The sequence below is a fragment of the Eupeodes corollae genome, chromosome 1, assembly GCF_945859685.1.
Source record: "Eupeodes corollae chromosome 1, idEupCoro1.1, whole genome shotgun sequence".
Classification (NCBI taxonomy): domain Eukaryota; kingdom Metazoa; phylum Arthropoda; class Insecta; order Diptera; family Syrphidae; genus Eupeodes; species Eupeodes corollae.
Genome location: NC_079147.1, coordinates 300,729,515 through 300,744,566, shown reverse-complemented (window position 1 = coordinate 300,744,566; position 15,052 = coordinate 300,729,515). Strand labels below are relative to the sequence as shown.

Here is a 15,052-nt window from a genome sequence, read left to right as displayed (position 1 = left end):
GAGTGGTCAGTAAGGCAAAAGAAAAAGATTGTAAGAAAAGTGAAGGAAGATCCTACCTTAAGTGCACCAAAATTAGCCAAAGAAGCAGACAAAATATTTCCATAAAAAGTGCGGCGCTGAGACAATACGCCGGATCTTAAGATATGACGATTTTAATGGAAGGAGTGCCCGAAAAAAGCCCTTCACCAGCAGTAAAAACAAAATAGATAGAATCAAATTTGCTCGTGAGCATCTTAACATGGACCAATTTTTTTGGAACACCGTAATATTTACTGATAAAAGTAAATTTAATCTCAACGGATCGGATGGTAAGGGGTACGTTTGAAGGCAGCCAAATACGGAGCTCCAGCCGAAGAATTTACGTGGGACAGTGAAACACGGTGGAGGACATGTTATGGTGTGGGGCTGTATGTCTCCTGCTGCCGTTGGAAACCTGGTTTTTATCAAAGGTAATATGCATCTAGATATTTTGAAGCAAAACTTTTGCAAAGTAAAGAAAAACCCAACATCAAGGACAGTTTTCGACTATATCAAGATAACGACCTAAACACAAGTCTGGAATTGTGCAAACTTGGTTAATCTGGAGCTGCCCTCATGTCATGCAGACGCCTGTCCCGTCGCCAGACCTAAATGCCATCGAAAATCTATGGTCGAAGCTGTAGCGCGAATTCGAAAACATGCGATTTCATCCAACGAAGATTTAAAAAGGCACTTTTGGAAGAATGGGCACAATTTCCTCGGAATGCACCTCAAAGCTTGTTAAATCAATGTCAAAGAGACTGGAGTCAATGCTTAAGCAAAAAGGGAATCCTACGAAATACTAAGAACATTTTACGACTTTTTGTCCACAGTTAAAACAGCTTTTTTTATGGAACTTAACACATTGCATCATTTTAGCTGAGACATTGTTTCTAAACAAAAAAATAAAATATAACTAGTTAAGCTATTAACAATGTATAAGCTCTTTATTTTTTTGTTAAAACCACCAATTGAATAAACTTAATAAATAACATAACGCATGGTTTTCTTTTCATTTCGAATAGGTTCCCTATGTATTTAAATTTTTCAGTAAAGAAAGTGAGTGTATCATTTTGGCTGGGAGTCACTGTATGTCGAGTAATGAAATGATTTAGAATTTGATTTCAGTTTGACAGATCTCTGATACACTTTCATCGTTTAAAAATCTCCTACAAAACAGCCGCGTCGAAAAAGTTACAGAATAGAAAAAAACGAAACGACAAAGAAAACGAGAGTCCTCGAAAAAACGAGACGACATCGGTAATGGGCATGATTCAAATAATTGTTATGGTGTTGTCAAAGGAATGATTGGGTCAGAAAGTTACAGTCACTTAACGAATTCTTTGCCTTTTCTGACATTTAAGTCCAGTCTCCGTAAGCTGTGTTAAGCAATTTTTTTGGTGAGCAATTTATTTCAAGTACATAAAGCAAAATTAGGTGTCGCAACAGTTCATCGAGAATTAGGCCCTAGTGACTTACATTTCTCAACCATTCCTATTTGCGAGTAACGAAGTCAGGTATTTCAAGTAAGCTAAACTAAATTTTCAGCCTAGATCGTACGATATCATACCTTTTGATTCTTTCGTTGTCGTTCTATGAGAACTTCCTTAGCCCATTTTTAATAAAAGCGAGATAAATATGCCAAGTGTATGCAAATAACAGTCTTCTTCCATTAAATTAAAGTGGAATTTCAACCTCAAAAATCTATTCATTATAAACTTAAAACGCAAAAACCTCATAATACAAAGAATGGTCCAGGAAGTTTTAATACAACGGCGATGATTTTCTCGGGATATGAAAAGTTTCAGGTCGTCAGGAATAATACAGCTACGATTGACGTTTTGGAAGCCTTCAATACCCGTCTTATTAGCGAATTGTGCATCGCCCTTCCGAATATAAGCAAAATGTATATGATATCATTTTTAAAAATTGAATTTTCTAAACTGTTCTTTTGATTGACAATATTTAAATTTTAAGTTCACTTTCATATGTTTGTATGTGTTTTATTTAACATTCTAAATCAAACCTCACGATGGATAATTTTTAAGAGAAAGGAAGAAAAATACATGGTCAAAACGATTATCAACAAATTGACAATCAACTATCCCCTTAGCCTATTCCACCCTCTAGGCTGCTTAACCGACTCTTTTTCCATTATTAAGAAACAAAATGATGATTGAAAAAACCACAAAAAGACTTATTAAGTCTTAATTCACAGGAAAAATAATTCCAAATTAAACAACAAAAAATCTACTTCCCCCGTTTCAAAATCAACAAAGCTTTTAAAAACTTAATTATAAAACTTTTCTGCTTTCTTTAAACCGACTTATGAGAAACACTCACCCCTTATTTTTTTCTATTTGTATTCATCCTTCTTCTAATTTATTTATTTAATATAAATCTCTTAAAAAACCACTCATTATTAGCTTTGCTTTAGCACTTAACTTAACAAACTAAAAATATATATATTTTTATATTTATAGTTTTAGTGTTTTGTTTGTTTAAAACGACTTTTCACTTACTCCTAAGTAGTAACAATTTTTTTGTTTTTCCCGTCAACATCCTCTCTTTCGCTCTCCCTTTCTCTCTCTTTGGAACATTCATACATTTCTCATTTTCTTCTTCTCCATTTCCATCCATTTTAAACAGCAGAATTTATTGCAGTTGCTGAATTTCCTGGAGTTACGAGAACTGATGTTGTTGCCGACGACATTGAGTTTGTAACAATAGCTGTGGCAATTGCAGATGGTCCCGCATCGAGGCTATCATTTGAAGATGAGTTTCCCAGTGAGCTCACAGAGGATTGGAGCACCATTGTAGAGGTGGTCGGATGTTGGGGACCTGAAGATAAGGACGGTACAGTGGTGTTTGGAGTATGTGGAGTGGAGGTCGTCGTGGGGGTGTTCGCTGACGCCGCCGCTGCAGCAGCTGCTGCGGCCGCCGCCTTTTCGCGTTCTTTGTCGCGTTGCGGTCTAAATGCTTCCCTTAGGGCATCAACTCGCGATTCATTTGGTCCCCAGCGAGCGTAACCTCCGCTGTTTTGCATCCAAACTACTGTTGTTCCCTGAATGCACTTCACATTCACATCAGATCTGCAAAACAAAGTTAAACATTACCTCCTGATCAAAAGAACAAACCCCTCCGCTTTAACTTACTTTGGAATAATATGCTGATAGCCATGACGGTATTCATGGGCCATTCCTAGAACCACCATAGAACGTCGCTTGTGGATGTTCTCCTCAAGTTTAGCTATACTCTTCCATTCCGGTAAGAAAATTATGAAACTACACAAAAAGCCAATCAAATTTTATTGAAATTCTTTTTTTTTCATTTTAATGTTTCCAACTTCACTTACCTTAGCGGTTCCATTGAGTCTGTTAACAGTTTATCGATGTGCAAAAGAGCAGCATCGATAAGTTCCTCGACATGAGGTGGATTCACTTGAAAAGACCCCGATACAGGCTTGAAATCCAGAAATGGACTGAAACATAGAAAATCATTGAGAGATTTCCTATGACTATTTTTTTATTTCGCCCACTCACCCTCTTGATCCAAAGTACGCGTCTGTGTCCGCAAATGCCGAGCAGTATTGCCTGAAGTATGAATTGAAAGGCGACGCAAAGCACTCGAATGTGACGCCAAAGTGTCGATGCAGGCACTCGAAGACCGGCACTGGCAACGAGGCTTGTGTTAGCTCTGCTTCTTGCGACGAGTTGAGAGCATTGCCCAGGAAAGTCTGATAGCGCTTCAGCAGACACCACACTCGCCCGATGAAGAGATCGAATTTCTTGTCGTCGAAGCAGTTGAAACGGTACAACTGCTCGAGCTTCTGCAGATGGGTCAAATTGATGTACTGGGCATCTGGTTGGTTTAGTGTGGCCGGTGTGAACTTGATGATCATGTGATCGCGGTCTTGCAGATACTCGATGGTGGGCATTCTGGGCGATGGCACCGCAAACTGGATGGGATAGCACCAGACTTTCTTGAGGTGCGGAGGTGGAACTGGTGGGGCGGGCTCGGGGATTCCGTGTTCTTTGAGCAGCAGCATGTGTCGTTCGCGGATCTTTTTAGCGTGTTCCGCCGACAGATGATAGATTTTTGTGCACAGTGCCTCGACACTGCCTTTGACCGTCTCCACCAGATGAGGCTCACATTGTCGCTTGAGGTGCTGCAGGCGATCTTGAAAATCCTCATAGCTGGCACCGACTGTACGCCGTAGCCACTGGAATGTGTCTTCGACGTTCCATTTGACTACTTTTTTGCTTTCGGGAGGAGCAGATCGGGACTCGATTATGTGTTTGGCTGCTTCTGCGTAGCGGGAGAGCTGTTTCCGGGCGTCGCCAGTGAATTTGGGTTTGACAATTTTTATGGGGATGTCGTTCATTATTTCGAAGTACATCGCTGGGGATACTTCGATCTTGCAGAAGCTCGGAAGGAGTGGATCGTAGCCACGGTCAATAACCTTGCGCTCGATGAGCCAACGGTTAAAGGAGTCTTTGGGAGCTTTTATGCTCTCCCTTCGCATACATAGGTCCTCGTAGGTTTTTACCAGCTTCATCGTGTAGGCTGCCCGAATCGCCTCGATTTCGGGGTGTGGATGGGGCAACAATGTCGGTGGTCGCTCAACGATAACGGCATTTGTGAATATCTCCAAGTCCCACGGCCCCGGCAGAACGAACTTCTTCATAGGCGGCGCCATACCATGATGCATATCTTCCGAGGGTCTTCTCTTAAGGTTCGGATGAGGCAAAGGGCTATTTGGCTGGGGGGCGCCAGGATGGCATATACCAAGCGGATCAGTGAGTGGATCGAATGGTCTTTGACCGGGATTTTCCCAAAGGGATTCTCCGGTCACTTTATTCCAATAGTACGGCCGGTTCTCCCGTTTTGACCAGAATTTCCGCCATCCTTGGTTAACCAATTCTGTGCTGAGCTCCTCGCCGTATCCAGAGCCATGTGAAGTTGGTGGACCTTGTGGGGTGTGTGCTGTCATCTCGGGCGGTGGACCCAATTTCACTGGAGTCGAGGGGGAACTACAACTCGGCGATGAAGCTCCCACCAATGGCGGACTCAAATTTAGAAGGGTATTGTTGGCGGCTGCAGCATCATTTTGGTTTTGTGGTGCTGTCAGTTGATCCCAAGCTGATTGTGCACTAGCAGCGGCTGCCGCTGCTGCCGCAACAGCAGCTGCAGACGTCTGTGGTGAAGCTATAGCTGCCGCAGACGTACTTGGTGCAATATCATTCATATTGCGACCTGATTGAGAAATGTTTTCAACAACTCAGAACAACGATTCTACAGAGGAAGAAATGTTCAACCTTTTACAAGTTTGCCTGGAAATACAAATATACGTTCATAATAAATAAGTTGAAAAAGCAGAAAACTTCAGCAGATACAATCGAAATATTAGGATAGCAAGATTAGAATGAAAAGCATATCAAATGAAAAAGCTGTGAACTTTTATAAAACTTAAATTTAACCATATGGCAGTTTTTTTCAATTCCGTAACAACCGCCGCTCCCCCCCCCCCCCTTATATTTCACTTGAGATAGACTAAGGCTGGATTTGGGCTATACTCGTTACTTAATTTTATAGGCATATGTAAATCTGGTATTGAGGTTCGAAACATGAATGAAAATTGTATTTTCAACAAATGAAGGGTTTTCCATTAAAGGCGTGTCAAAATTGAATTGAATCTCGAGTGGATTGGTGTCGTCCCAAATCCGGAAATTTCGCTTATTCATCCAAAAAGATGATTTTTCTACCAAAATTGGTTTCAACTATTGCAACTGCTCCAAAATGAAATCAGCCAACACATGACACTGTTCGTTTGGTTTCAGGTCTTAGAGATTCCTCCTTCTAGCTCCTAGGATTCAGTTGCACACTTTCAGGAATAGTGGCGATGTTTTCGGCAGATCCTCCGTTTTGTTAACGTACGTACGTTCACCAATTTTCGTTAACCAATCGTTGAATAGTCGACTTAGAAGGACGACATGAACCCCATTAAAAGGGTGCAACGCGAGAATCGTTGCTACTAGAGAACACCTGTTCCTTGCCTGTATCTGTATCCTAAAATATTTCAAAAAGTCTCTGATCGTCAAGAGTAAAATCTAAATTGCAGTTTACAGTGATATAGCCAAAAAGACCTTCAATTGCTAATTGCTAATTAGGTTTGTTATTTAATTTTAATAAAGCCTCCATTTTTGATAAAACGGTGTTAAAACAGAATTTCAATAATCCATGTTGAAACGTTTAAGCCTTGTCTTGATGTATGGTTCTTGATCAATTAATTTCTTTCTATGCCGGTTGCTAATACAGTTAATGCAATGATCTTTTTTCGAATGTGTAAGTTCAGAACTCTGCTAGCTTGCTTTTGCTTAAGACCATTCTAGTGTTTTAGATTCGTCGTTTTTCCAGAACGAGTGCCAAGTATCGCATTCCTATGATATTGTACTTAAACCACACACATGATTCATTGCCAATTCCGCTGTTGTCACAATTTACGCCATATTATTTTTCATTCTTGTTGAAAAAGCTTTAACTTTCATTTTGGAATTATTAGGAACGACAAATTAAAATGTAGCCTTATCTGATTTGAAAAATATAAAATATTTATTACCAATTTTTTTCCAAGTAACTTTGCTAATATTTTTTTTAATTGAAGGGAATAAGTTGTGCTTTAAATAACCATTCACAACTTACTGTTCTTCCAGACACGGCAGATCTGTTGGTGGCCAAACTTGAAGCTCTTTTAATAACTTGATTTCCTCATGTACAGCTTCAGTCCATTTGCGCTCCTTGACAATTGTAAAACGCAATACTTCTTCCCAGGATTCTGGTTCTTTCGCAACATTAAAAAAGGCTTTTTGTAGGACAGACGTACAGGCGGAATGCCTTTATTTGAACGGTTTGACTTTGTTGTTCATGATTTTCAGTCTGATTTTTAATCCTAGGGCTACTGTCAGTTCTTCTAGAACGAGGGCGTCATCTCCTTGAAAAACTTGCTCATTAAATGTTCCCAGTCTTACTGAAACGTAACTTCCTTTCAGAGAAGTATCTTTCTTTTCATAATTGTGTCTAGTTCTAGATTCTTGTGTATTTGTGGAAAGCTTTGGATTCTTAGGTTCATTTTCGATAATTCTCAAGAATCTTGATATCCAAACTCTATTGGATTTTTGATCAATAATACGATAACCTTTTGAGTTGAGATCGTACGCAACAAGAACGTCTTCTTGAGCTTTTTCATCATCAAAGGTAAATTATTTTGATCCAAACACACTAATATGGTTCAGATCAAGCTTTTTCCTGTAAAAAACTCAACTGGTATCTTCTTAAGGCTGTTGCTGGTTAACCTATTCTGCAAATAGGCTTTTGTTAACAGTTTCTCCCGGAAAACGATTTGGAAGTTTGGCATGAAGTAGGATACACTTCGCTGTTTCAGTTAGGGTTATTGCATTCTGCTACTCAGTTTTGCTGTAGTGTGTATGGAACCGTGTACTGATGATTAATGCCTCCTTGAGAGGTCCTGGGTTCAATCCCTGCCCGTGCCATCTAAAGTTTTTTCACCGGTACTGCCTCTTGCGAGGAATTGAAAAATTATCCAATAGTAATTCTTGTCATGATGGTCGGAACCGACTTAAAACTGCAGGTCCCCTCTATTCCTGACAGCATTAATCGCACACAGGAATGGTTAAGAGCCGTAAGTCACTAGGCTCTAGTTCTCAACGGACTGTTGCTCCACCTAATTTATTCATTTCAGCTGCAGCCTTTTATAGAACTAGCTAACTTATCTTTTGATTTCGGCAAACCACTATGTTACTAGAAAAATAGTCAATTAATGTTAAGAAATATCGGTTGCCTCTTGGAGTTGATGTCTGCAAAGGATCGCAGAGATCAAAATGAATTAATTGTAATGGTTTTTTTTCTCTATTTTGTCTCATAGGGAACTTAGACTGTGCCAGCTTGCCTTTAATGCCATGTTCACAAATGATCTTCACAGAGGACTTCCTCAGAGAAATACCAGTTGAAAGAAAATCTTGATTGCGGATCTAATTATGCGATGTTGATGCACGTTTTCTTTTTGGTAAAGTTGACTTTTGTTTGAGTAGTCCAGTATGTAAAAAACATATCCTTCCTTATTTGGCATCTGTCTTCTTCGGTTTTCAAGGGTTTGGATTTCTTCTTTGCTTACAACACTTAGCAACTTCATTATCATTTTATCTTCATTGCTTCCAAAGCGTCTTCGGTATTCGTCTAACATCTTAAAAGTGACGTATCCATCATATATGCAGAATATCTTTCTGGAAGACTTAGTAACAAAACTTATCTTCTTCTAAAGGTTTACTAGAAGCTCTTAGCAAACCAACCACTCGAAGAATGGTAACTCCCCTTACCACTAGCATAGTGAATTTCATATAATTTTCTTCTTAAGTCCTTAGCTTTAATTACAGTGTGACATCTGTTGGACATGGAGTCGAATAATCGGCGAAATCTTTCAATTGAAATATTATACCACTCCTGTTGGACCATTCTCCACAGTTCGCGCATTTTAAATCTCCCCACAAAATGTTGTATGGTATTTAAGTCAGGCGATTGGGATAGCCACTCCAATAAGTTGATGTTTTGGTCTTTAAATACGTTTAAGCATGGTTGGATTTGTTCTTAGAGGCACGTTCTCGTCCGCATCGCATCCTTCATAATATTCTCCTTTATATATTGATCCATTTTACCCTCACTCAAATTATTTATTTCTTTCAAAAAAACCTTCCAACTGTTTGTCTGACATCACTTTCGAACAACATTCCCCCACAAAAAAGTGCAAAATTTTGTGATTTTCGGTTTGAATCATATATAGCACATTGAGGAGAAAAGTAACAAACAAATTTTCAATAAATGAAATCAACTATTTATTCAAAAAATTATGTAGTATGGAATATTGTGAAACAGTTTCTTTACTCAATTAAACAAATATTTACTTTTCATTTTCGGCTCTCCACATAAGATCTTTTAGGGCAGTCTGGAACAGGTCCTTTCAATTTCTTCAATTGTAGATTATTTTCCATGGCATAAGTGCGTCGTCCACGTTTGTTAGTTGTGCTTAGTTTGCTGCCATGGCATAGATCTTTGACTATCGCGCACTTGAAATCTGTTAGTGGCAGCCACGCCTCAGAACCAATAGGCACGCATTCATGGCTGTCATGTCGATCACGTTGAAGAATATTCAGTGGTAACATTTTTTTGATTTAATTTGTATTCTATAGTATCCTAGAAGAGCAAAAGATCAACTCCCCCCATATGCCGATTATCCTTGTTGAAGCGTTGGATTCAGAAGACGGTTTGCTGCCGAAATATGTCGAAGCAAGGTTCACAATTCTGTTGTCAAACCATGTTACCACAGAAATATCTAGGTCACAAACCATGTCACCAGTTTTTCCACAGTTGCACCTCTTCCTTTTTTTTCAATTCCTTTTGAGTAGGAACTTTATAACCCGGAATCTGATTGGATTTTATGGTTCCTAGTGGTAAAAACGCTTTATTTGCCAGATAAGTCAACAGCGGTAAAGACGTGTACCAGTTGTCAAAGAATAATTTGTAGTTAAATCCGTCGGGAATAGTTCTCTAACAACAACGTCAATTAATGTACTAGTTTTTGGCAAATCGGTGCACAACTGTACATGTCCTTGGGCTCAAGTATAAAGTTCAATGTAGTAGCTGAACCCAGAGCTACCGCTAAGAACAAAATTTTGATATCCCCATCTGTGTTTTTTTTTGTTGGTTGTATTACCGCATAGATGATCTGCTTTTGGTTCATATAATTTATTCATCTATTGCCATATTGTTTGATCCAAGAATGGTCTTATTTTATGAAGGGGGTCATGTCCGGGTTGTCTTTTGGGTATTTGCGTCGTATTGGCGTATCATCAGCTGTGAATGCGGTTTCGTTATCACCTTTTTCCAAAAACCATCCTGCCTCTGGGTTTTTTCAACTCTCGCACTTCTATTTGAGGCAGGTACCATCTGGGATAGAGAATTGTTATCTTCTAATTACCAATCAGATACATCAGACTCTGGAATATATAGAGGCGGAATATTTTTGCATCTGTTACCTCGTGCTCATCATCTGAAAAATCTTCGTCATTGCTGTTGTCGGGAAAATTTTGTATAGAAGTATGGATACCTCCGTAAAATCGATGTGGATCCATATCTGAATTCTGTTATCTCGGTATAAAATGAACGTATATTTCTGCATGGTGTGCCAAATTTGATCCAAACCATTTTCTCAACTTATAAGTACTTGATATTTCATAAATTTGAAAAAATTCACATTGTTGTTATATTTTGTATTATCTTTAGAAAGGAAACTATTCTTGCGATCTTTCTGAGCAAGTTAGCTACAACAAGTCTTCTACGATCAGTTCTGGAAATTGTTGGAATCTGTAGCATGTTTTTTATTGCCCTTGAAGACTTGTAAGGATTTTTTAAGTGTTAATGATCTTTCAGTCATCTTTTGGGGTTGTTTTGCTTGTTTTTTTTCAATTTCCCTCACTTCGTAGAACTAAAATGACAGCTTTCTCTTTAAAGAAACAATGCTTACCGCGACCCATGTTTTAATTATTAATAAATTTAAAGTAAGTAAAAAAATGTATTAAATACTAATATTTTTGATACAAATTACATATTAAGGTCCGTGTTCCAATGTGTTTCCATTTTAATATCCACCAAAAACAAACTCTAACCTAATGATCGGTTCATCTCCAAACAATCAACAAGCAAACAAAACAATAAAATGCATCTAACTTTTTTATGATAACGGTTAAAACTACTTCTAATGCATGTTTTTGTTGTAATTTGGTTTTACTCTAAGCAACTGTATCTGTGTCTATTTTAATGTCCATATCTGTACATCAGCGTTAACCAAATTCAAAGACCTTAAATAAATTTAAAAACAATATAAAATACCTATCCACATCGAGCATACACTATCGTGATAAAGATAAAGAGCCATCTCTTCACCCTAGGAATATCCAACCTTTACTCTTTAGCTGATTTTAAATAACTGATCATCAAGTCGAATCGAAATAACCAAGTACCTGCATGCTTAAACACAAATAAGTACCAATCTACCCCCCGATTGCTTGCAACGTCCCATAACCAAGAAAAACAGCTGATTTTTGTTCTCAAAACCAAACAAAAACACTACAATAAACATAAACAATAATTGCTTACCCCAATAGCTTATAGTTCATGTTTTGTAAAAAAAAAGAAGAAAATATTAAGAAAAATAAATATAATATTTTGCAACAAAACGACCAAAAACTGACAACGACTACAAAAAGAGCACAACGAGAGAAGAGACTAACAAATTCATTTAAACCCAAGCACGTGTAAGTTCTCATTTGATACAGACCGTCCGTAACCATGTAGCGCCCAGGAAATCAAAAAAACCATTTTGCCACTTTGCATCATCATCATCAGCAGCAACCACCATCACCACTACCACCAAAAGAAGGAGGAAAAACTAGACATTTTGTCCTCCAACCTAAGGGATTCCTTCCTTCACAAGTGGTGGATGATTGCTGTTGCAATCGAGACAACGGCTGGTTAACGACTGCTTCCACTATAATAATACCCAACAAGATTTCCGTATACTGTTGTACTGTGTACTCCGTGTCCACAGTCTGCGACTGAGCTTCCCTCGCGCTCGCTCGTCCCTCCCAAAATCCAAATAAAACAAAACAACAACGGAATCCATTTTATTCCACACACATTTAAGTGGAATCATTTAAAAATTATTATTATAGACGTAGACGACGAACAGGAAAGTAAATAAGTAAAATAAAAAATAATAATAAAAAAAGACACATTTGCTCGCCTCCCCAGTTGAGAGTTGATATCTGAATCTGATTCTGATGGTGTTGCTGTAGCTGTGCTGTGCTCAGCTCAAGCGGCGACGACTACGACGATGACGATGACAACGACGAAAAACTGAATCTGAAGAAATCAAATAAAATTGAAGTTTTTTTATGATTAACCCTCAGTTGAGTGTTATATGTTGGGGGAGCAACTACACCGAATCGAACCGAAAACGATACCAACAGAATGCCTTCCACAAGAAGGTAACACAGCCATAGGCACAGCAGTGTAACCCATTCCAGTTGAGTTTTGTGTGAATCGTGTTCGGTGTTCGTTTTTCGTGGCGCTAGTGAATCAGCCAAAAGCAGCACGCAAGTCGCTCGATTGAGTGGGACTTGAACAGAAGAACACAAAAACAAGATACAAGTGACGTCATCAAATAAATGTGTATCTTTGTATCAAAAAATAATAAGAAATCTGTACTAAAATGAACCCTACACTGAAGGCAGATTGTTTGTTGTCTTTTTATGGCCGCTTTCTATTGGATTTCAAGAAATTCCTATCTAAAAGATAACAACGGACGACAAAAGACTGAGAGTCAAGTGCACTCTGTGATCTCGTAACAACATGGAATTTACTACTGGTTGCTCTGAGTCGTCGTTGGCTTTAGCCCACTGTGACTGTGGTGATATGTACTATGCGTTGTCGTCATCATTTTACACTCATCTTTATTCTTGTGTTTTCGTTTCATAAATAAAACAAGAAAAATATTAAATTTGTGGAAGCACAACAGAATAATCAAATATCAAATCAGAATGCATTTAGGTGTCCATATGGAAGGGAGTCTTGTCTTGTATCGACGTCTTGACTCTTGACGACGTTATCGCTATTCGCCACCAAGTGGCAACGGCAAGTTAAAGACGTTTTGAGAAAGCCGCCATCTCAAGTCGCGCGCCACAACGCAAAATCTTCAATGGATCGACGTTCTCGTCGCCACAGCTATAGGGCATTAGCAGCAGAGCAAGTAGCAACCACGACGACGACGATGGCAATTACGATGACGACGTCTTTCTGGTAGCAACCGTGGGGAAGATGGGGTGATGAATCGGCAAAGGGGGTCACATAAGAAATACTTTTTTTCTTTCTTTCCAAAAGGGCGGCAAAGTGAAAATTTTCTCGAAAACTCATTTTTCATTCAGAAGCTCACAATTTTCACACCAAATTCAAAGAAATCCTCACGACTTCCCGCGAAAATTTCCAACATCAAAATCGCAACTTCACTCCGCGGCGGAGGAAATTTTATTTATTTATCACCGAATTACAAAAAGAAATATTGAATTTTTTTCTTTTCTCTCAAAAAAATTGTGGAACATTTTGTCGTTTCTTTGCGAAGAAGAAAACTCACCAGATTGTTCATAAAATCTCAGTTCTCAATCGAATTGGAATTGGAAAAATAAAATAAAACACTGACGGGTTTTGTGCTGATCAACAATTTGTTTTGTTTTGCAACAAAAACATTACGGTAAAGCATGGATATTACGATTTTTTAACAAACGAAATGAATTCAACGTCCGACACGAATGTTCGCCATTTGCAATATTTTTTCATTCTGTGTGTTGTTCGTTGGATTTTCTTATTTCTTTTCCTTTTTTTTTGAGTTTCTTCTTCCTTCTTTCGGTTGGTTTGATTTTTGTGTGTTATGTTTTCGTTTTGGTATTTTCGTTTAGTTTAGAGGGAGAGAGAATGAAAAATATTATGATGTTGACCCATTCAGACTGATTGGAATTGGTGATGGAAAAGAAATTGGGTGATAGATAAGTTCCATAGAAGAGAGTTGCCATATAAGAGGAAGATTATGGTCCGATTAGATTGGTGTTATCCAAATAAATAAACAAAGCACAAATTAAATATTTATTTAATGCTGTTAAACTAGGGCAACTTTGCTTAAAGCAATAGGAAACAAAACTAGTTTAAAGGTTGGATAGAAAAAGTTACAAAATGTTAATTTGATTTAAATTGAAAAACAATAAAAATCCTTTTCAATTTCATTCCATATCAAATAGGTTTAAAAAATAAGGAGATAATTATAGCTATCATTGGTTTTCACCATTGAAGATTTTGTTTCGAGATTTAAAAGCGGCCAAGAGAGTCAAATTTGTTATGTTTGGTGTCAAATGGAGCTAATATATTATAGATTTTGTTTAATAAACAAATTACAAACTTTATTTAACCAAAAACTTTTCTTTGTCTTCACTTTATTTTTTCCAACGATAAAATTGTTTCCTATTAACACCTGATTTGTGATTTTATTATTTTTAGTAGTCCCACATGTCACATTTTCTTTCAATTATTAAACTATCAAATGCTTGATTATAATCAGGAAACTCAGTATCAATGAAATACATTTTCAATGATTGCTATGACCGATCGTTCACATATTCAATTCATTGATTTTAATGATTAAAACCAATAAAAGTACAAAACATAAACAATCAAAAATACATTCATTTTTATGTCATTCAAAAATGAATAACTTACACAACTCATGTTAATTTTATTCTTAAATTTAATTTATTATGTATTTACTTCGAAATGGACAGCAAGAGAAAAAAGTTTTCATAACAGGTTATTAAATATGACATAAGTAGGACTTGGAACCCAATTTTTTGTTGGCCAAAACAAAAGCATCTTTTACGAACAGGTGAAACCACCACAAATGTATCAATACCGAGTGGGCCCGGATGAGGTGGAAAATTTCCTTCTTCACGACTCAGGGACAGGGGTTTAGAGTGTAACGTATCTCTCTCTGCTATAGAGAAAAGTTAGTCCGGTAACTTCAAAATCCAAAAACACTCTATATATGATTTCCGGTTAAGCTTCTAGGCAAACCAAGATGGCTACCGTGGATTTATATCTTTATTAGATTGTTTTTGACAAAATCCATTTCTCATAGTAAAGGTTTTGGCAAACGAATCTATTTATTAGGTATTATTCAGTTCTCGGGCATTTTAATCAGTGTTCTTAACTAACTTTTGTAAAATGACCGGAAACAAATACTCTAATGAATTAAAAGAAAAAATTATAAAAGAATATAAAAGTTGAGTCAAATTAAAATATCGGAAAAACATTCCATTCCAAAATCAGTGGTTTGCCGATAAATACATTTTACAAATTCAAACAA

At 37.6% G+C, this 15,052-nt stretch overlaps 1 protein-coding gene across 1 annotated transcript; it reads right to left on the bottom strand.

The window, feature by feature from the left end:
- Window positions 1-2,364: 2,364 nt before the first annotated feature.
- Window positions 2,365-13,789, bottom strand: LOC129941628 (mRNA (2'-O-methyladenosine-N(6)-)-methyltransferase). Its single transcript, XM_056050316.1, has 5 exons — window positions 13,277-13,789; window positions 3,561-5,351; window positions 3,374-3,499; window positions 3,174-3,302; window positions 2,365-3,110 (listed from the first exon to the last, which is right to left on the bottom strand). Exons 2-5 carry the CDS (start codon window positions 5,264-5,266, stop codon window positions 2,660-2,662), a joined length of 2,412 nt encoding a protein of 803 aa, XP_055906291.1. The 5' UTR covers window positions 5,267-5,351; window positions 13,277-13,789; the 3' UTR covers window positions 2,365-2,659.
- Window positions 13,790-15,052: the final 1,263 nt, after the last annotated feature.

Excerpts from the sequence above, each read along its gene's own strand:
- LOC129941628 (XM_056050316.1), bottom strand. The coding sequence starts at position 5,266 with ATGAATGATATTGCACCAAGTACGTCTGCGGCAGCTATAGCTTCACCA. Across the intron at positions 3,500-3,560 it reads GCGTACTTTGGATCAAGAGG|TCCATTTCTGGATTTCAAGC; the intron begins GTGAGTGGGCGA and ends TCTATGTTTCAG. Across the intron at positions 3,111-3,173 it reads TATCAGCATATTATTCCAAA|ATCTGATGTGAATGTGAAGT; the intron begins GTAAGTTAAAGC and ends TTTGTTTTGCAG.